Below are 22413 nucleotides of genomic sequence, written 5' to 3'. Positions count from 1 at the left end.
TGTATTTTGTTATTTCTTAATTCCTAGATTCGACATGAAGTTAATTACCAAAATGTGGTACATAAACTTTGCAGTGATGCCTGCTTCTCTAAGTTTCGCTCTGCTAACAACCTCACCATGAACTGTTGTGAGAACTGTGGGGGTTACTGTTACAGTGGCTCTGGACAATGCCACATGCTTCAGATAGAGGGACAGTCTAAGAAGTTTTGTAGCTCAACGTGTGTTACAGCATTTAAGCAGGTACATGGCCATATTTAATCTGATGACTTTGTTTATTTTAGGGGTATTTAAATTTTTTGGTGGAAATTATTTATGAAAATGTCACAAAAATATTAAGATATTATTACCTTAATTAGTATTTTTACATGGAAGTAGTAGTTGTCAAATGAATGCCTGTTAAAAACTTTATAACAAGAGTTTTATAAGTAGTATATATTTCTTTCTTTGGTTAATCTTTACCCAAGGGTATCTTTTCCATTGATTTTATTTTTTTAGAGTCGAAGACAGGAGAGAAAAAGAAAGAAAAACTTCAATGTGAGAGAGAAACATCAGTTGGCTGCCTCCCACATGTACCCCAACTTGGGAACTAAGGCAGGGATCGAACCTACAATTCCTTGACTGGGAATTTATCCTAGTCCCTTTGGTGTGTAGGCCCATGCTCTAACCACTGAACATGCCAGTCAGAGAAGTGGCATATATTTCTGTTCATGCATTTGAAATACATGTTTTTAGGTATGACTTTTATTTCACATATGATTCGTGTTTTTGAAGAACATTTTGAAAATGCAGAAGAGTGCAAAGAAGAAAAATAATGCACCATCTATTTGGTGTTAGCCTTCTGTTTTTTTAAATATAGTTTGCTTTACACACACACACACACATTTTACTTGCTAGGGTAATGTTCAAGTTGCATATATATTCTTTTTTTTTTTTTTTAATATATTTTATTGATTTTTTACAGAGAGGAAGGGAGAGAGATAGATAGTTAGAAACATCGATGGGAGAGAAACATCGATCAGCTGCCTCCTGCACATCTCCCACTGGGGATGTGCCCGCAACCCAGGTACATGCCCTTGACCGGAATCGAACCTGGGACCTTTCAGTCCGCAGGCCGACGCTCTATCCACTGAGCCAAACCAGTTTCGGCAATTCTTGAATTCAAATCCTTATGGTTAAAATTGCAATTCAGAAAATAAAAACTTACCATTAATTGTTTAAGAGTTTTTTTATTCTCTTCATGAAATAAGAAAAAATAAATGTGGGTTATATATTATTTTGTGAATTAAGGGTTGTAGAGAATGAATTGGATGAATTCTAGTATGACAAATGTCTAATGCAATTTTGTACTTGATTTATATTTTGTTAGTAAATTTTGATCAAAAATTAGATTTTAAAATTATAAGCACAAAAGAATAGTACAAACTTTTTACATTTAAAATTTTACAATGGCTTTCTGTTTCAGTGCATTTGCTGATTTGTTTTCTTAGGAAAGTGAATTTTTATACAGTCAACTAAAATTTGTAAATTTAATAATGTTGATTGGGAACTTTATTTAAATTGTTTTTTAAATATATCTATCTATCTATCTATCTATCTATATATATATTTTTTTTTCTTGATTTCTGAGAGGAAGAGAGAGATAGAAACATCAATGATGAGGGAGAACTACTGTTTGCTGCCTCCTGCACGCCCCACACAGTGAATTGAGCCCGCAACACTGGCATGTTCCTCTACTGGGAATCAAACCGTGACTTCCTGGTTCATAGGTGGATGCTCAACCACTGAGCCACTCTGGTGGGGCCTTTTTTTTTTTTAATTGGTTTTAGAGAGAGGAAGGGAGAGGGAGAGAGAGATAGAAACATAAATCTGCTGCTTCCTGCAAGGCCTCTACCGGAGATTGAGCCCACGACCTGGGCATGTGCCTCTGAGTGGGAATCGAACTGGCGACCTCCTGATGCATGGGATAAGGCTCAACCAACCGAGCCACACTGGCCAGGCTTAAATTGTTCTTAAAACTTTATAATGGCCCTAGCCGGTTTGGCTCAGTGGGTAGAGCGTCGGCCTGTGAACTGAAAGGTTCCAGGTTTGATTCTGGTCAAGGGCACATGCCCAGGTTGTAGGCTCGATCCCCAGTGGGGGACTTGCAGGAGGCAGCCAATCAATGATTCTCTCTCATCATGGATGTTTCTATCTCTCTCTCTTCCTTCCTCTCTGAAATCAATAAAAAAATATATTAATAAAAAAATAGTAGCTGTATTCTTATAAAACAAAACAAAAACTTTATGATTCTGAAATTTTAAACATTATACAGTGTTCCCATTTATTTCTGATTAATATACAAACATATTAAAAGGGGTTAGCTTCCTGCCCTAGCTAGTTTGGCTCAGTGGATAGAGTGTTGCCTGCGGACTGAAGAATCCCAGGTTTGATTCGGTCAAGGGCATGTACCTCGGGTGCAGTCTCCGGGCCCTGTCCAGGGCATGTGGGCGGGAACCAATTGGTGTGTCTCTCTCAGTTCGGTGTGTCTCTTTATCTCCTTCTCTCCCTTCCACTCTCTCTCAAAATCAGTGGAAAAAGTATCCTTGGGTGAGGATTAAAAAAAAAGAGGTTGGGGCGGGGTTAGCTTCCTTTAGGAAATCTTGTTTTTGCTCTCAAGGAAAATCCCCAACAGTATTTTCATGTGTTTTATCTTTGTTCAAATGTTTTCTTGTATCAAGTAATAAAAGTTGCTTGGATTCAGTCAATTGAAAGATGCTGGTCAGGGCAAGTGCCTGGGTGGCACGCTTGATTCTTTGGTTCCACAATAGAAGGAACAATTGGTTGAAACATTTTAATTTTAAATTATTTTATTATTTTATTTTTTATTTTATTTTATTTTTTTAAACTCTTTATTAGTTAAGGTATTACAAATGTGTCCTCATCCCCCCCATTAAATCCCCATCCTCCCCCGCCCCCCCACACTTATGCTCTCATCCCCCTGTTGTCCATGTCCATTGGTTTGGCTTATATGCATGCATACAAGTCCTTTGGTTGACCTCTTCCCCTATTTTTTATTTTTAAAAAATATATATTTTATTGATTTCTTACAGAGAGGAGGGAGAGGGATAGAAAGTTAGAAACATCGATGAGAGAGAAACATCGATCAGCTGCCTCCTGCACACCCCCTACTGGGGATGTGCCTGCATGCAAGGTACATGCCCTTGACCAGAATCGAATCTGGGACCTTTCAGTCCGCAGGCTGACGTTCTATCCACTGAGCCAAACCGGTTATAGGGCTAAATTATTTCATTATAATTTAGCCAATATCTGTTAAAATTTTGACATATTAATATGTGCTTTGGTGTAGAGAAAGAACTTGGATTTAGAAGTAAAGCAGGTCTTAGTTTGATTCCCAGACATTATATTCAAATAGAGTTTTACTTTGGGAAAAGCAATTAAACTGCTTGAATCCATTTTCTTGTCTGTAAATGGGTAGTAAAATACCTATGTTACTGAGATATTCTTAGGTTACATATGAAGTAAGAATGAGATAGCACCTAGTATAGAACCTGACACATTTTATAAAATGTAAACACAGAAACTCAGAAATATGTGTGTACTGGGCCTCTGTAAAATTTATTTCTTACTGATGATTGTAATTATAAAAGTTTGAAAGCCACTAATTTAAAATATTTTAACAGTGTTAAGTATAAACATTTCAAAGAATTATGCTTTTACTTGTAATTAGGTAAAATGAATGTTATTTTATTCTCTTAATAGAAATCAGCCAAAATTACACCATGTTCGCTTTGCAAATCATTGAGATCCTCAGCAGAAATGATTGAAAATACCAATAGCTTGGGAAAGACAGAGCTTTTCTGTTCTGTTAATTGCTTATCTGCTTACAGAGTTAAAATGGTTACTTCTGCAGGTAATATTGGTTTTGTAAACTATATTTATATAATCATTGGAAAAGTTATAGTTATTGCTTTGTTTATATAGTACCGGTTTTTGTTCAAATTTGGTTGTCTTTTAAGGCCAATTTAAAATATTTCAGATTTGTGTTATAAAATACCACCTATTACCTGATTGCTTTTTTTATGTTTGTTTATTAGTGCATTTGTCCTTAGCAAAAATGTGGCTTCTTTATTGTATTTTCTTTTCCACACCTGATTTATTTCAGGATTTGTTTATCTTATAGTTTCCAGATAGACTGACAACTTTAAAAGAAATATTTTTTATGTTAAGTTAGTTTTTATCTGTATGTGCTGTGATTAAGTTTAGTTTCAGTTCCTGCACCTTGACCTGGCTCTTGAATTTTTATATCTTATGCAATATTTACTTATTTTCTCATACATTTTTGTAAGTTTATATATACATATATATATATACACATATATATATTACTCATTAGTTTTATTTTGATTTGCTAAGGTGTACAAGTTCAGTGTAACAGTTGTAAGACTTCAGCAATCCCTCAGTATCACCTAGCCATGTCAGATGGAAGTATACGCAACTTCTGCAGCTACAGTTGTGTGGTAGCTTTCCAGGTATGGCTTCAGGAACCTTTCTCTTCTCCAGTGAGTGAGTTGCCTACAACTATATAGTAATGTGAACTTATTAGGTGTTTGCTAGTGCCTGGATTGCCTAAATTTCTACTATTGAAGTCCTATTAAACTTGCATTCTTTGGTTCATCCTATCCTGTATTTGGAGGCATGTCATTTAACTGCGTTCTGTAAAATTAATGGTATTATTATCTCTTAGATTATCTTTTGGGAATATATTATTTTTGAATTATTTTATTTTATTTTTGTTTATAAGTGACACTCCCCCCTTTCAAGTATAAGCTGCTCACAGGTAGGAATTTTTGCCTATTGTCAAATGTATTTTAGGTGCTTATAACTGTGCTAGGTATACTTAGACAGTCAATACTGCCTTGTTTGAACAAACTATGAGATTGCTCTTGTTTTTTCTCTTTTTTCCAGAATTTGTTTAACAAACCAACAGGAGTGAATTCTTCAGTAGTGCCCTTGTCTCAGGGCCAAGTAATTGTAAGCATCCCCAGAGGTTCAACAGTGTCAGCAGGAGGAGGTAACACCTCTGCTGTTTCTCCCACCTCCATCAATAGCTCTGCTGCAGCTGGTCTCCAGCGTCTTGCTGCCCAGTCTCAACATGTTGGGTTTGCACGAAATGTTGTAAAACTTAAGTGTCACCACTGCACCCGTCTTTTTGGCACAAAACCAGAACTTCTTGACTATAAGGTAAAGTGTAGGATCATGATAAAGGTTTTGAATATAAACTGATCTATCTGTAAAATTGTTTCTCGCTTTTTATTTCTCAAAATTGCACTATTTGTTTTTTGTAAATAAGAGGGATAAGGATTTCTGTAAGATAAATGTTTAATTAGTACTTGATGATTATTTATTTGCAGGGTAAAATGTTTCAGTTCTGTGGCAAGAATTGTTCTGATGAATATAAAAAAATAAATCATGTAATGGCAGTGTGTGAATATTGTAAAATTGAGAAAATTTTAAAGGAGACTGTGAGATTCTCAGGTGCTGACAAGTCATTCTGTAGTGAAGGTAAAGACGGAAAATTATCTTACCTACTATGCATGTTGGTTCTTTTAACAGTAGTTGATGATTTAAGCTGTTACTATGTGGGTTTATTTTATCCTCTGTGTATAACACCAAACCCTTTTCTTTCGTTTATGCTTGTTTCAATTTTTTTCTGATCTAATTCTTCATATCATTTAAATGTTAAAATGAAGGAAATGATCCTCCAAGTATATAGCAGAAGATGGTAATGTGACAAACATTAATAGATATTAGGTTGATAGGGTTTTTTCAGTTCTGGTGCTTTTAAAGGGAACTCCTTAAATTTGGTAACATCCTAAGATTATACTTTATTGTTCTAAACAGCCATTATATTTATGAACATAAATAATCTGAATTTGCACATCAGTATGAGATAGACTTTCTTCTTTATTTAAATGACTATCTTAAATGTTTAGAATGTTTTGTGTTATTCTAAAACTGTATAGGATTATCCTACTAGATTAGTGGATTCCAAACCTTTTGACCACAACATACACACAAAAATACATTTTACACTGTGATATCACATACCCAGATAAAACAAAAGTTTCATTAAACAAATTGACGTTTAGCTCAGCCGGTGTGGCTCAGTGGCTGGGTGTCGACCTGTGCACCAAGAGGTTGCCTTTGTAATTCCTGGTCAGGGCAAGTGCCTGGGTGGCACGCTTGATCCCCATTATGGAGTGTGCTGGAGAAAGCCAATCAATGTTGATGTGTCTCTCTTATTGATGTTTCTCTCTCTCCCTCTTCCTTCCTCTCTCTAGTACCAATAAAAAATATTTTAAAAAATTGACTTTTACTATATGAGATGCACTATAATATATTTTTTAATGTTTTTATTTTATTTTATTGATTTCAGAGAGGAAGGGATAGGGAGAGGGAGATAGAAAAAGCAATGATGAATCATTGATCAGCTACCTCCTACACGTCCCACACTGAAGATTGAGCCTGCAACCCAGGCATGTGCCCTGACCAGGAATTGAAGTGTGTTACCTCCTGATTCATAGGTCAATGCTCAACTACTGAGCCACACCGGCTGGGCACTATAATATTTTTTAAATGATAGTATTGGTCCTGTATATTGATCTCTTTATCTAATAGGTGAAGACCCAGGTGTGGTATCTTTACTATGGGGCATTTAAATTAAAGATGGAGATACTTAATATTTCTGCCTAATTTTAATTTCATCTTTCCTGATTTTTTTTAGGTTGCAAATTGCTTTATAAACATGACTTGGCCAAGCTCTGGGGAAATCACTGTAAAATGTGCAGTTATTGTTTACAGACATCTCCCAAATTGGTGCAGAGTAATTTGGGGGGGAAAGTGGAAGAGTTCTGTTGTGAAGAATGTATGTCCAAATATACAGTTCTGTTTTACCAGGTAAGTATAATTCACATTTATGGGTTTTTCAAATTAGGGCATACATTATTCCCTTATTTTATTTGTTGACCAAGTATGAAGGAAAATTTAAGTATTTAAACTTTTAAGATTAAATGTATTATGTTCTTTAGCATTAAATTAAGATTTTGGAAGACTTTAATGTCACTGAAGTTATATTTATTTTGTTTGTAATTTCCATGGAGAAGACCTAACAGTCTTAAGACATTAAATACTTAAAATTAAAATTTTATTCATTTATCATTTAACTAAAATGATTTTGTTTTCTGAAGTCTTTGAGGAAGATAGATCTTATTTCACTATGTTTTTTAATTACAATTTATTTGCATCTCTATAATATGACTTTTTAACACAGTATAAAATCATTGATAGATAAATATTTACCACTTTAGGATAATTAAACTTCATTTTTTTGACTTAAATTCTAAGTTATTTTTCTCACTTGTTACATTTATTCTGTCAGACCACAGCTCACTTATTTCTTACTCTTTTACCATCTTTTGTTTCTTTTTCAGATGGCCAAATGTGATGGTTGTAAGCGACAGGGTAAACTCAGCGAGTCATTGAAATGGCGGGGAGAAATGAAACATTTCTGTAACCTGCTTTGTATCTTGATGTTCTGTAATCAGCAAAGTATGTGTGACCCACCTTCACAAAACAATGCAGGTAAAATTAAACTTTAGTCTTTCACTGGTGTAGGGGACTAACTACGTCTACAGATTGGAACATTAAATAATTGTCAGTAATTTCATGAAACATAAATTTCATTCTATTCACATGATGTTAACATTTAGATAATTTTTTGTTTAACCCTTGAGATTAAAGCCCAGTAAAAATGATTTATTTATTTTTTTACTTTTCTCTAAACATAATGAATCAAATAAACTTTTAAGAACTTTATGGGAAAGAATGGCAATTGATGTATTATAATTGGGTATGTACACCTTGACTTCCTTAAAAAAGGATTTGAGACTATAAAAAGAAGATACAATCTAAATCAAATGGCCTCTTAAATGTATCATCTGCATAGTTATGCAAGATAAAGTACACAGAATATTAAGTTTCACTAATTAAAAAATTAAAAAACAACTTGTTAGTCCTGAGGTGACTCTGCTTCAATAGAATTTACTCTAACTTAAAAAGCATTGTTTTACCTCCTTGAGATGCTGGTTTTTATGTATGTGCATATAAATTACATTAAGTTTTAAAATTGTTTTTATTTTAATCAGCAAGTATTTCCATGGTGTCAGCTGCTTCAGCAGGGCCCCCATCGTTAAGAAAAGACTCAACTCCAGTTATAGCTAATGTAGTGTCATTAGCAAGTGCTCCTGCTGCTCAGCCCACAGTCAATTCTAACAGCGTTTTACAAGGTATGACCTAATTTGAAAGCATTTATCTAGCCCAGTGGTCGGCAAACTGTGGCCCCTTGAGTGTGGCTCTTCCACAAAATACCACGTGTGGGCGTGCACGAACAGTGCGATTGAAACTTTGTGGCCACACTCAAGGGGCCAAAGAGCCGCATGTGGCTCGGGAGCCGCAGTTTGCTGACCACTGATCTAGCCTTTTTGAGGTGAATATAGTGGTTCTCTATCTTTTTGCCATCAGTGGTCATTATCATACTAGAGGCCTGGTGCACGAATTCCTGCATGGCTGGAGTCTGGCCGGCCAGCCCCGATTGGGGTTAGGGGGGCCGATCGGGAATGGGGCCAACGGAGGGGAGTGGCCGCGGGCAGTTGGCGGGCTGGCCCTGCCCTCTGGTCGAACACCCAGTCTAGGGGACAATTTGCATATTAGCCTTTTATTATATTGGATGTTGGATGTATTCATATTAGGAATGGTGGCTCACTGTGGGCTGGTAGGCATTAGTGTTTTCATGATTTCCAGATATTTTTTTCTCATATTATACTTTAGATGCTAGTCTTTCCATGAATTAAACTAAGGTAGTGAATATTTTTATTATGAGAGACTTTGTGTTTATCCTATATAATATAAGCGTAGTATGCAAATTATGTCCAGGGGTTTGACCAGGGGACGGGGCCGGCTGGGGAAAGGGAGGGAGGCCCTGGCTGGCAGCCGGCAGCTGCTAGGGACCCTATCAGTGCACAAATTTCGTGCACTGGGCCTATAATTGTCTAATAATCAGCTTTTAATGCTAATGTTTAATTGTGTAAGATCCTAAATATATATTTTAATTTATATCAGGTGCAGTTCCAACAGTAACAGCGAAAATCATTGGGGATGTAAGTTTTATTTTTATTGGTATTGCCACTGTGTTTATTTTCCATTTTGATGTCGGATAAATATGTCTAAACTACTTTGCCCTTTATTATTTATTTATTATATAAAATAAATTTTGTGAGCTCATTTAACATTTGTTCAGGAATAGGATTTTTGGTTACTTAATTATGTATTTTATACACTTTAATTTCTTTTTATGTTTGCTATCTTTGTAATTACTGAAGTTTTTTATTATTGTTCTACAGACTTAAAGTTAATTATATAGAAGTTAGGCATAAACGGTTTTGGGAGCATTGGTAATGTAGTCAGATTGTAAATAAGATGTCTATAAAATGTAGTTTTGTTTTCTACCCAGTGTAGAGTATGTGGTAAACAAGCATTACTTTTTTTTTTTTAACTCAATATTTTTTGCTTTTCTCTTAAAATAAGAAAAAATAAATAATGAGAAAATCTTATACTGAAACAGTGGCATTTCTTAAGTGTTTCCTGGTCTCTAGGATACCATTGGTATCATCTTATTTTCAAGTCCCTGAAGTGATCATAAGTGATTCTGTTATTTCTAGTTATCTTGAAACTAAGGCTTCTAAGATTTAGTCAAGAAAAATAGTTTCCATTTTAAACTCTACCAGCTTTGTGCTTAATTAACAATGGCTTACAATAATAGAAATAACATTTTTCTTGATAAACAGAATTGGTAAATAGATATATTTAGAATCAATATGTAGTTATTAAAATATTGCTATATTGCTATTTCAAGAATGTGTGTTGTGTTTTCCATGTAATTCTAATATAATATTCCTTTAGAAATTATAATCTTTTTTTGTAATTAAAGGTAAGCTTTTGAAAACGTCTTTAGTTTCTTTGATTAATTTTTTATATCTTTTGATTTTGTTTTTAACTAGGCAAGTACACAAACAGATGCCCTGAAACTGCCACCTTCCCAGCCTCCAAGACTTTTGAAGAATAAAGCTTTATTGTGCAAACCCATCACACAGACTAAAGCCACCTCATGCAAACCACATACCCAAAACAAAGAATGCCAGACAGGTATATTTCTTATACTTTCTTCATTTAATTTTTTTAAGGGAAAGGAATGTGGGGTCTGCCTCTATTAATTGAGTGCCTGCTATTTCCTAGGTAATATATTTAGTTGCTAATATACATTGTTCAGTTTAATTCTTACAGCATCCTTGTGAGTTAGGTATTTTCACCATCTGAGACTTAACAAGTTATGACAGAGAGAAAGTAGTTAATTGATTATACCATACTGTGAACATTTCATTTAATTTCCTTAATATCATGGAGTAAATATAGACTTTGGAATTATATAGACAGGATCTTAATTAAGAGTAACTATTGTTTTCCCCTTAGGCTTGAACTTTTTTCATACTCTTTTTCAAATAACACCAATTTCTTTGAGGAGAGCTTCAGGGCTTCTTTCCTTATGAACTACCTTTCTTCCCCCTGCACCCCCTCCCCAAGCATAATCTCTGAGCTACTTCTAGCCTCTGATTTTCTCAGCTTGCTTGTCCCAGCATGGAATCTTTGCCCTATAAGTCATCTGGAGTGAGGATGATTGGACCCCACTATTCTTAGCCTGCCATTCCTGTAGTAGGGCTTCTATCTTGTGAGTGGGAGTTGGGTGGAGGAAGGAAATTAACCTCTTAAACTTGTAGTTGCAAGAGATGAGAAGTAATGGTGGCCTGCTCCTCCTGGTGAGATACAGTAATCCTTGATTGGGAGCTGCCTGAAGAGAAGCCATTCTTCCTGATTATATCCACCCAGAACGCTGCTTCAGTCCATTGAATGGGAATATGAAGCAGGTGGTGGGTCAACTGTTATTACTGAATTTCAGTAGATTTTCCTGAATAAATATTTCTCCATTTGCTGTATGCCCTAAGGACAGTTTCCAAATAATATAAATGGTTGTTTTCACCAGTTTTGCTTGTTTCACTAGGGAATGGGTCTCTGGAGCTCCTCCTGTTGCCAAATGAAAGCCCCAGAATTTTTAAACTGGAAAGGAATCCTATATTCCTAGATCTGGAAGATTATCCTGTAGGCCAGTGTTTCTCAAACATTAATATGCATATGAATTACTTTGGGATCTTATGTAGATTTTGATTCAGTGGGTCCTAAGGCTTTACATTTCTCACAAGCTCCTGTATAATGTCAGTGCTACTGGTCCATGGACCACATTGCATAGCAGGCTGTAAGTGACTTAGTCCTATATTTTATATCGACTAGAGGCCCTGTGCATGAAATTTGTGCATGGGGAGGGGTCCCCCTCAGCCCAGCCTGCACCCTCTCCAATTCGGGACCCCTTGGTGGATGTCTGACTGCTGATTTAGGCCGTCGGACATCCCTCTCACAATCCTGGACCGCTGGCTCCTAATCGCTCACCTGCCTGGTCGCCCCCAACTGCCCCTCCCCCCCTGCCGACCTGGTCAGCCCTCATAGCGCCCCCCCAGCCTGGTTGCCCCACGCAGCCTACTGTTCAGTCGCTTGGTCGTCCCTCACTAACTCCCCTGCCGGCCTGGTCGCCCCACGCAGCCTGCTTGCGACCTGGTCGTAGGCAGCCATCTTGTGAGGGCGTGAGGGTTAATTTGCATATTATCTCTATTATATAGGATACTTATTTTGTATTATGTACCTTGGTTATCAGACATCTCTATTCTGGTAACTCTTTTTACATCCACTGCACCATGATAAAGCTGATCCTGTATTATTTCCTACTTCTAACCCTAGTTGAATTGGCAGCTTTTCACTTTTTGTGAATAGCATGATTTTTATCCTACATTAATGATTTTATAGTTATCTAGTATATTTTTCTGGCACAAAGAAAGGACTCTTTAAATACTTATCAAATAATTAAATGAATCCTCCATCCTTCCCACTTTTCCCTGCTCATATTTAAGTTAGTTTCCAAGGTCTGTTTCATCTTTGTAATACTTTAGCATATGTATACGTATAAAAGGCTAACATACAAGAGTTCGGGAGACCAGGAGTTCGATCGCTCACTATGACATGCACTGACCATGAGGGGGTGGTGCGGAACAAAGGAAGGCCCCAGTTGGCAGCCGGCAGCTGGAAGAAAGGCCCTGGCCAGCAGCTGGAAGGCCCTGATTGGCCCTGATCACCGGCCAGGCCTAGGGATCTACCCGTGCACAAAAGGTGCACAGGGCCTCTAGTCATATATCTATATCTATATATCTATACCTAGATATCTATAGGTATAGATATAGGTATAGATATAGATATAGATATAGATATAGATATAGATATAGATATAGATATATATGTTTTTTGTAGGTGGTATTGTCACCCTAATTCAGGCCTTCATCATGTTAGCTGTACATATTGTAATTGTCTCCTACATTTAAACTTTATGTAATTTTATTCTGTGCATTGCTGGCAGCCAAATTAATCTCTTTAATGCTATTTTTGTCACATTACTTTGTATTAAAGGATCTGTAATTGCTCCCCACTACTACTAGAAATGATTTCACAAAAATGGTCATTCTACTTATTCAGTCTGCTCTGTAACATAATCTACTTACTCGTGTTAACAGCTTTCCATACCCCTCATCTGTGATCACTGTTCCCATCCTTCCCTTTATTCATCCATATTATATCTTTCATTAATTTTATCTTTGTATCCTTGATAATCATTGTATTGCTCTTTTTTGTTAGTGCTATACTCAAACTTTTCTTTGCTACTTTAGTTATTTCTCCTTTTTTTTTTTTTAGAATATATTTTTATTGATTTCGGAGAGGAAGGGAGAGGGAGAAAGATAGAAATATCAATAATGAGAGTGATTCATTTATTGGCTGCCTCCTGTGTTGTAATGTACCCCGCGAATCACACAAAGGACACCCCACTCAAGAAGTCGAATTAAGGAGTCATTTATTCAAAAGCCAGCGGCTACGAGGGGGCATTAGCTCTCCAAATCTTGCAGCCCCGAGTGACTACAGTAGCAAGCTTATAAAGACAAAAGCCACATCCTGCTAGAAGTTGGAATGTGGAGCTATCTTGCGGAAGCACATTGTACAGAAGCAGAATTGAGCAAAGTTAATAATCTCTAAAGGTCATCTACAGTCCCAATTCCTGGAGCCACTGAGGCAACGGGAAGCAATCTTTTGTGGTTCTGGTCCTCAGGCACAGAAGAATAACCTTTGTGATATGGGCTGGCAACATAATGGGGTGATTTATGTGAGTTTCCAGGTCTCAATCTGGAAACTGAGGTAACTACCCTGTTATTTAAGCAAGCAAATGTTTACAGAAGCCAGAATAGCTGGGTTAAAATTTAAATAGCAGTTTCTACCCAAGATTGAGGTTACTGTGCTTCACCTGCACTCTCCACACTGGGTATCGAACCCACAATCTGGGCATGTGCCCTTGACTGGAATTGAACCTGGGACCCTTCAGTCTGCATGCCAACACTCTATCCATTGAGCCAAACCAGCTAGGGCATTTCTCCTTTTTATGAACTCTTAGTATTACAGATTATATTTCTCTTGAACTATAAATCTCTACATGCTTTAAAAAAATATTTATTAAATATTTATTAAAATGTTTCTAACCCTTTTTGTTTTTGTGCTTTTTTTCATCAGAAGACACGCTAAGCCCATCCCAGGTCATTATGGTGCCAGTTCCTGTACCAGTGTTTGTGCCCATACCTCTTCATCTGTATACTCAGTATGCACCAGTCCCATTTGGAATTCCAGTTCCAGTGAGTAATCATATAGATGCTACGATTAAGTTAGTACACATTTTCCTCTAATAAAATTTTAACAATTCCATAAAAAGCTTTTCACTTGTTGGTAAAACACACCTGACTCTGGTTAGCTAATATTGTATGACCGTATTATTTAATGTGGAGTATATAAAGGACTGCTTCTATTTGTACCTTACCGTGTCAGAGAAGGCTATAAGGTAGCTTTTTTATATTGTTTCATACAACTAAATACTGATATTTAATACAGTTTTTAGTGTTAATGATTCGACAAAGCCATAAATCTCAGAAAAAGATCAGAAATTGTGTTTGTGTCAGAACACTAGATTCTAGAAAGGTTGAAAAGATGAATGTGATTTATATGATTCTTACTTTTTATTAAAGAAAAAGGTATTGATTTTGTTACTAGAAATGTAGTTTTTCTCAGTATTGAATTTTTAAGGGAAACAGTTGTGTGAGAATATTAAGCAAGAAATACAATCAAAAGCAAAACAAAGGTGTGTTAGATAATTATCCATTTGGAGTATTCAGACACACATTTTGTTGAGTTTGCAGAAAAGGTCTTACTAAATTTTGATTTAAATGGCTGTATTCTTATAAAAAAAAACACCCAGCAATAGTACTTTAATTATCAGCAATAGAAAAATATCTTGAATTTGTTTATTATTTTAATACTTATATGATCTCACAAATAATAGCTTTGATGATGAACCTGTTGCTCAAGAAACTCTTCAGTCCATCCTTGGTCTTTTAGATGCCTGTCCCTATGCTTATTCCATCCTCGACGGATAATGAAGATAAAGCCACTGAGAGTATTGAAGACCTTAATGAAAAGCTTCCTTCACATCCATTTGAAGCCGATCTCCTTGAGATGGCAGAAATGATTGTAGAAGATGAAGAGAAGAAGACTCTATCTCAGGGAGGTTGGTATAATTTTAAAGTAAAGAAAGAAAAAAATACCCCTACACATTTTCCTGTAACAAGTAATTTTAGAGATGTGGCAGTCAAGGTGTTTCTAAACGCTTTATTGTGTTTAAATACCAAGTCTGTGGGTTTGTTAACCTTGTTGATATCTCTGAAAGTTCTCACTTTTTAATGAAGGAAACTAAGTGCTGATATTCAATGCAGTTTTTAGTGTTAATGATTCCAGGAAACCATAAATCTGAGTTTCATGATCATTTTCTGATTTTATCCCTGTATTGAAATCATGGTCCTCAGATAAGAATTCCTACCTATATGTATAAAAGCCAAGCGACTGGAATGACCGGTTCCTATGACATGCACTGTGGCCGGCCAACCAGCCCGATGAGAGTGAGGCCGGTGGCCTACCTCCCGTGTCCCCTCTCCCTTCTTCCCTCCCTCCCCCCGCGGCCCACCCCGATCAAGGCCAGGGCAGCCAGCCGGACCCTACCTGTGCAGGAATTCGTGCACCAGGCCTCTAGTTGTGTAATAACTAGCATGTTAGTAGCAGAATGGAAAACTATTGGCTCAAGTAATTGATTGATAAATCTCATTCTGGGTGTAGAATAATGATAACAATAGTTAACATTTATATGCTTACCATAGTCTAGGCATTGTCCCACATTCACTATGTACGTCACCCCGTTTAATCTCACAACAGCTCTATTGGGGAGTTGCTGTTTACTTCAGATTCCTCAGTTGAAAATAGGATATTTTACTTGCCCAGGTTACACAGTCAGGAAATAAATGAAACAAAAGTTGAATCCAGATCTGACTCCAAAGCAAATGATATGTGATATTAACCAGAACTCAGTAATATAGACTCCTGAAAGGTTTTTAGCCTTAATTAGCAGCTCCTGGGTTTTGGATATAAGAAGTGATCTATATATAAAAAAGGCTAAGTGTCCATCCTTCCCTCCAACCAGTAGCTATGATGCGCACTGACCACTTAAAAATAAGGGGCAGACGATCAACGCAGGAGCTGCCATGATGTGCACTGGCCAATTAAAAATAAACGGCTCCCTAGCTGGTTTGGCTCAGTGGATAGAGCATCAGCCTGCGGACCGAAGAGTCCCAGGTTCTATTCCAGTCAAGAGCACATGCCTTGGTTGCGGGCTCGGTGCAATGTGCAGGAGGCATCCAATTAATGATTTCCTCTCATCATTGATGTTTCTATCTCTCTCTTCCTCTCCCTTTCTCTCTGAAATCAATAAAAATATATTAAAAAAATAAATAAAAATAAATGACACCACGGACCTGGCACCGACAAACCAACACTCTGCTTTCCCCAAGTGGGACACAGGCTCTGCCACCCCTCCGGAGCGACACCCCACCGAATCGCAGCCAACGCTGCCAAGACCCCATGGTGTAAAATGTGGCCCACAGTCCAGCTCAGCCCAGCCCAGCCCAGCCCAGAAACGGTTGCTGTGGACGTTGGGTAATGACGTCACGTATAACGCCCGGCTTCCTTTCCCTAGCAATGACTAGCCTCTTTGCAGTTTCTTCAGCCCAGGAACCCAACTTGCTTTATAGCCAGGTGCAAACATTTCACACTTTAACCAAATGTTTGTGAAGCGTTTTCCCGTGCCTCATCTCATCTGATCCTCACAGAATTCCTGGAGTAGGTAGATAGGAGACTCGGTAGAATCCTAGTTTCTTTTCATTAGCCGGAAAAAGGAGATTTAGAAAGTTTAGAAACTTGACCTGAGAAGAAGTAAGAAATGGTAGAACTTGAAACTGACTTCAGGTTTTCTCACTGCTCAGAATATAGTCAAACACTGCTACAGTTAAATATTTTGCCCTCTATTGTAGATCTGCATAATCTACAATAATAACAGTTTTATCTATATACTAATGGCCTGTGCACGGATTAATGCACATTGAAAGGAAATTAATTAGAAGAAATATTTTAATATCTCTGTTCACCCTTTCTCTATAATAGAAGTGTCAACCAAATTTATGATCGACAATAACAAGATCAAAACACACACGTACGATTGCCACCAGCAAGAGCTTTATATGTATCGCGCGTGCACAAGTAAACTTAGCCTTTTATAGATATAGAATAAACTTGCTTAATTAGACCTGCTTTCTGATTTAGCTAAACTTTTACCAGCCCAGTGAAGCACCCCAACTTCTCTTTCAGGTAATTGTCAGTAACACAGCAGTAAATATCAACATGAAGGAGATTATTATTGTAGATCACACAGGGAGAATAAAGGGTAAAATATTTAACTGCAGCAGTGTTTGACGATATACTACGCAGGGAGAAAACCTGAAATTATTTTCAAGGTCCAGCATTTCTCACTTCTTTTCAGTTGGGTCAAGTTTCTAAGCTTTCTAAATCTCTGTTTTCCAGCTAATGAAAAGAAAATGGGATTCCACTGAGTCTCCTATCTACCTACTCCAGGGACTTCTGTGAGGATCAGATGAGATGAGGCACGTGAAAACGCTTCACAGACATTTGGTTAAAGTGTGAAATGTTTGTACCTAGCTATAAAGCAAGTCGGGTTCCTGGGCTGAAGAAACTGCAAGGAGGCTAGTTGTTGCTAGGGAGAGGAAGTCGGGCGTTGCTAAATGACATTACCTGGACAGACACTTAGCACATTAGCCTTTAATATATAAAAGCCTAATATGCTAATTGTCTCTCCGACTGTTTGACCCATTTCTATGATGCACATTAACCTTCAACTGGTAGCTTAGCCTGCTGCTGGGGTCTGGCCATTCAGGACTGGGTGAGATGGGCTGGACACTCCCTGGAGCCCTCTCTTGGTTCCTCCCGGCTGGACAACCTCCCATGGTCTCTCCCCTGCCCCTATTGTGCACCAGTGGGGTCACTCGGGCTGGCCTGGGCCCTCTCGCAATCTGGGACCCCTCGGGGGTGTCGGAGAGCTGGTTTCCACCCGATCTCCTCAGACCAGGCTGAAGTACCCCACCAGTGCACGAATCTGTGCACTGGGCCTCTAGTTTAGATATAAAAGGCTAAGTTAACTCACGCATACACGATACATATAAGCTCTCGCTGGCACCAATCGCACACGTGTGTTTTGATCTGTCATTGTCGATCGTAAATTTGGTTGTTTTTGTTGACATTCTGAAGCCGAAAGAAAACGGCATCGTCAACAGTATATGTCTGAAGACCAACTATTGCCACAACGTACCTCTGAAGCCGAAAGAAGCCGGTGTCGTCGACAGAATATGTCTGAAGAACAACAATTGGCACAACGTATCCCTGATGCTGAAAGAAAGCGACGTCATCGACAGAATATGTCTGAAGAACAACTATTGGCACAACGTACTGCTGAAGCTGAAAGAAGCCGGCGTCGTCGACAGAAAATGTCTGAAGAACAGTCATCGACAAGTACTTATTTATTAAAATATTTATTAAGATATTAAAATATTTATTCTAATTAATTTCCTTTCAATGTGCACGAATCTGTGCACCAGCCACTAGTATAGTGATAAGAAGAGAGAGATAAAATGGTGTATAAGATAGTTGAAATATATCAGTGAATTTTCACAAAGGCCTTTTAATATATCACTGATGAGCCAAAAAATCATTCTTTCCTGACAAGTTTTTTTTTTCAGTGACAGTTTTTACAAAGCTAACTGGGATTTGATTTTACATAACAAATGCTAGATAATTTTTGAACACTGTAGCATTTGAAAAACTGTTAAGTTTTCTGTTGTGTTGCCAGTAAGTTTTTAAGGCATATATGTTCTGAGTGATGAGTAAAAAGCATATTTGTTAATTCCAGTGTTTCTGGTCTCATTTTTTCTTTAGTGTATGGTCTCATAATTCTGACCCATTTATATATGAATTTTAATGTCTGAGAATATTGTCCCTATGCTTATCTTGTAACTTTCTGATATTATATTTACTTTTGAAGTTCAAGCAATTCCTGATGGTAAACCTCAATTTAAATTGGCTTCTACATTCATGTTAACAGTTAACATTTATCAAGTGCTTCCTCTGTACAAATATAGTGACTTTGCCTTAGCCTACAATTGGAGTGAGACAGAAGAACTTTCAAAACTAAGCTTCAAGACAGATAGTTGTAATCACTATAGTGTAAGTAAAATAAAATAGTTTAAAAACATAAAGGAGGGAAAAATGAATTTCAACTGAAGGGATCTGGATAACTTATCTTTGATTTCAGGAAAAGAAGTAATTTTCCTGGGTCTTTAAAAAAATAGTTTTTACTACTTTGAATCCTTAAGCTCCTTTTATTTTTAAAAAAATATGTTTTATTGATTTTAGAAAGAGAGGAAGGGAGAGGAAGAGAAAGAAACATCAATGTGAAAGAGAAATATTGATTGGCTGCCTCCTGTATGCCCCTACCGGGGATCAAGCCTGAAACCTGGGCATGTGCGTTGACTTGGAATCAAACTACCAACCTTTTGGTGCATGAGATGATATTCTACCAACTGAACCACACCGGCCAGGGCTAGCTTCTTACTTTTAAAGTAGTTTATAATTGATAGAACTGTGTTCTGTTTAGTTCCATGTGTAGGCTGCTCATGTAACTTATGTTCTAATTCTATTGGTTTTCCAATGCAGTGTTATAGCATATATTTTAGAGGTAGAAAGGAATTTAAACAGATTTGTCAATCTGTGAATATGTTGTGTGTGTGTGTGTGTGTGTCGTGGTGGGGAAGAATTTCAGGTAGCACACGAGAGCAAAATGCAAAATAAAGGTGTCTCTTGTCATGACTTCTTTCATACTGCTACCTAAAAGTTTAACTGCTGTTATAAGTCATAATTTAACTTCATTTACTACTCATGCCTACTTTTATTAATGAAACATTTTCTGCATATGAAGGCTATTTCCTTAGAACTCTCTCTTGTGATTCATGTATGTAGTACCGTCATTTTATTTTGATGCAGTTTGATTCGTGTGTACATATAAATTATTTATTATGTGCTTTTCTTTTTCTTTAGGATCCCAAACTTCTGAACAAGAGCTCTTTCTAGACACTAAGATATTTGAAAAAGGTTTGTAATTGTAAATATATTTTGGATCTTAGAATTATGTACTGTCCTGTTAATAATACAAACCCATAAAATATTAGCATCCTCGGATTAAATATTTGAAATTTTTGCTATTTTAGAAGTACTGGGTATCTATGATTGTGTGCTAATTTGTAATGAGAATAATAAAAGCTACCTCAAATATTGTTTTGTTTTTCCCCCTCAAATATTGATTTTAAGGATTGAGATAAAGCTTTAAACTATATACCAAGAATATGAATCCAGTTCTGTGAGACTGGTAAATAAGTTACTTCATTGTACCTGGGTAATTGTTCCTCAACCATATCTGTTTTTGGTATTTAGGGGTTTCAGGAAGGTTTCTGGCTATGTTATCAGTCTATCTTATTTTGAAGCTGTGTTTTCTGACTATCTCAGACCAAGGAAGCACATACAGTGGTGACCTGGAATCAGAGGCAGTATCTACTCCACATAGCTGGGAGGAAGAGTTGAATCATTATGCCTTAAAGTCAAATGCCGTGCAAGAGGCCGATTCAGAATTGAAGCAGTTCTCAAAAGGGGAAACTGAACAGGATCTGGAAGCAGACTTTCCATCAGGTTTGTGCAATGTAACTTTTCCACTGAAAGTCTTTTATTTTAGAAGATTGGTACAACACCAAATTGACATTATGAAGCAATTATGTGTGATAATAATCTAGCGCACACGTGGTCATTGCCTTTGAAGGTGTTAATTTGTACCATGTTCTTACAAGAAGTTAATTTGTGTGTGTTTTTAAGCTTTCCCACAGTAACCATAAAGGTGGTTTTCTTGATTGTCTATGAACTCCTAATTTAAATGCAATATCCTTTATTTCTCTTAAGTATATATGTCAAATTTTTATGTTATCACAAATAAAATAATGAATATAGTGATTATTATCTGCTATTTTCTTTCTTAGTCTTAGTCTTTAAGTCTGTGAGTTATTTATCTTACATTATGCTTTCTGCTGGTTCTTATAGAATCCTTTGACCCATTGAATAAAGGGCAGGGAATCCAGGCACGTTCCCGAACAAGACGACGACACAGAGATGGCTTCCCCCAGCCCAGACGAAGAGTAAGCAGTAGATTAACTTTTATTTTTGTTCCTTTGTTCTATAAGTCTTGATTAATTCCAGTAGTTTACAAAACTCTGTATTGCCAGGATCAGGAACTTCCATACGTTGTTTTACAACCTCGTGGAGGGTGTGTGTGTGTGTGTTTGTTTCTTAAAGTCAACTAAATCTTATATTTTACATTTATCAGCAGGGATTTTTTAATTTTGTTTTTATAATTGAGGTTTTTTGCTTTGTTTTGTTTACTTTAAAAAACTTTTTATAATCTTTGTTATAAAATTTTTATTTTTTAAAGTCTAAATTTAGCTTTAAAAAAATACTATAATGAGGCTCACTAGTTTATATAATCTATATATATAAAAGGGTAAGTGTCTGTCCTTCTGACTGGTAGCTATGATGTGCACTGACCATCAGGGGGCACACACTCAACGCAGGAGCTGCCATCACGTGCACTGGCCATCTATATATCCTATCTAAAAAAGAGAAACATGCAAATTGACCATAACCCCGACACCCTTCTCATCGGCTAATCAGCAGGATATGCAAATTAACTGCCAACCAAGATGGCGGCCGGCAGCCAGGCAGCTGAAGCGAACAGGAGGATTGTTTGCTCCAGTGATGGAGGAAGCCAACGTTCCCCGCCTGCCGTTGCCGGCCTCTGAGCTGCATTCTAAGAAACTATGTTGCAATTATAGAAGCTAAACAAACTCCAGAAACCTGCTTTCAGCCAGCCGGGCTTCAGCCAGCAGGACTGCAACAGTGTTTCAATTATAGAACCCAAACAAACCCAGTACCTGCTTTCAGCAGCCGAGGTCTCAGAGCTGGAGCCGAGCCTCAGAGCTAAAGCTGGCTCTCAGCTCCAGTGACAGCCATAGAAGGTAAATAAATCCCAGAATAAAAAAAAAAGAAAAAGAAAAAAAGGAGAGGTTGGGAGCTTCAGTCGCCCGCCAGCCTGAAAATGGCCCTCAGCCCCTCACCCAGACTGGCCAGGCACCCCAGTGGGGACCCCCACCCTGAAGGGGGTGTGACCAGCTGCAAACAGCCATCATCCCCTCATCCAGGCTGGCCAGGCACCCAAGCGGGACCCCCACCCTGAAGCAACAAAATGGCGGCTAATTTGCATACTGAAGGCGGGCGGCAGCGGGCAAGGCTGTCCGCGGTCCGGGACCCAGATCTGTGACCCTGCCGGGCGGGGGGCAGTGCTTGAGGCTGTCCGCGGTCTGGGACCCGGATCCATGTCCTGGGGGGCGGGGGGCAGCGCTTGAGGCTGTCCGTGGTCCCGGGACCTGGATCCGTGACCCTTCCCGGCGGGGCGGCAGCTCGCACAGGGGCGGATCGGCCAGGTTTGGGCAGGGCAGGATGCCTGGCTTCCGCCCAGCCCCAGTCACTTTGGGCAGGTGAGCAGCACAGAGAGCTCTGGACAGG

At 37.8% G+C, this 22413-nt stretch overlaps 1 protein-coding gene across 9 annotated transcripts in view; it reads left to right on the top strand.

Annotated features, from left to right (window-relative positions):
* The window catches only part of ZMYM4 (zinc finger MYM-type containing 4), a 117062-nt gene that overhangs the window by 80381 nt on the left and 14268 nt on the right, over nt 1-22413 (top strand). For 5 of the 9 annotated variants that reach the window (XR_002830591.1, XM_023758463.1, XM_023758462.1 and 2 more), the window contains 16 exons: nt 28-240; nt 3760-3910; nt 4414-4529; nt 4966-5241; nt 5412-5562; nt 6785-6957; nt 7491-7641; nt 8205-8345; nt 9178-9215; nt 10116-10260; nt 13825-13943; nt 14701-14869; nt 18007-18267; nt 19849-19902; nt 20314-20493; nt 20896-20990. Coding sequence is in view for 8 of the 9 variants with exons in the window: in XM_023758463.1 (XP_023614231.1) it covers nt 28-240; nt 3760-3910; nt 4414-4529; nt 4966-5241; nt 5412-5562; nt 6785-6957; nt 7491-7641; nt 8205-8345; nt 9178-9215; nt 10116-10260; nt 13825-13943; nt 14701-14869; nt 18007-18267; nt 19849-19902; nt 20314-20493; nt 20896-20990 (2433 nt within the window). In the remaining variant the exon portion in view is untranslated. The remainder of the gene's footprint in view (nt 1-27; nt 241-3759; nt 3911-4413; nt 4530-4965; nt 5242-5411; nt 5563-6784; nt 6958-7490; nt 7642-8204; nt 8346-9177; nt 9216-10115; nt 10261-13824; nt 13944-14700; nt 14870-18006; nt 18268-19848; nt 19903-20313; nt 20494-20895; nt 20991-22413) is intronic. The other 4 variants (XM_014460443.2, XM_006094180.3, XM_014460438.2 and 1 more) reach the window with 1 other exon arrangement.

Source organism: Myotis lucifugus, unplaced genomic scaffold (genome assembly GCF_000147115.1).
Source record: "Myotis lucifugus unplaced genomic scaffold, Myoluc2.0 scaffold_131, whole genome shotgun sequence".
Lineage (NCBI taxonomy): Eukaryota > Metazoa > Chordata > Mammalia > Chiroptera > Vespertilionidae > Myotis > Myotis lucifugus.
The sequence above is the reverse complement of the archived record's forward strand: the minus strand, read 5'-3'. Positions and strand labels throughout refer to the sequence as shown.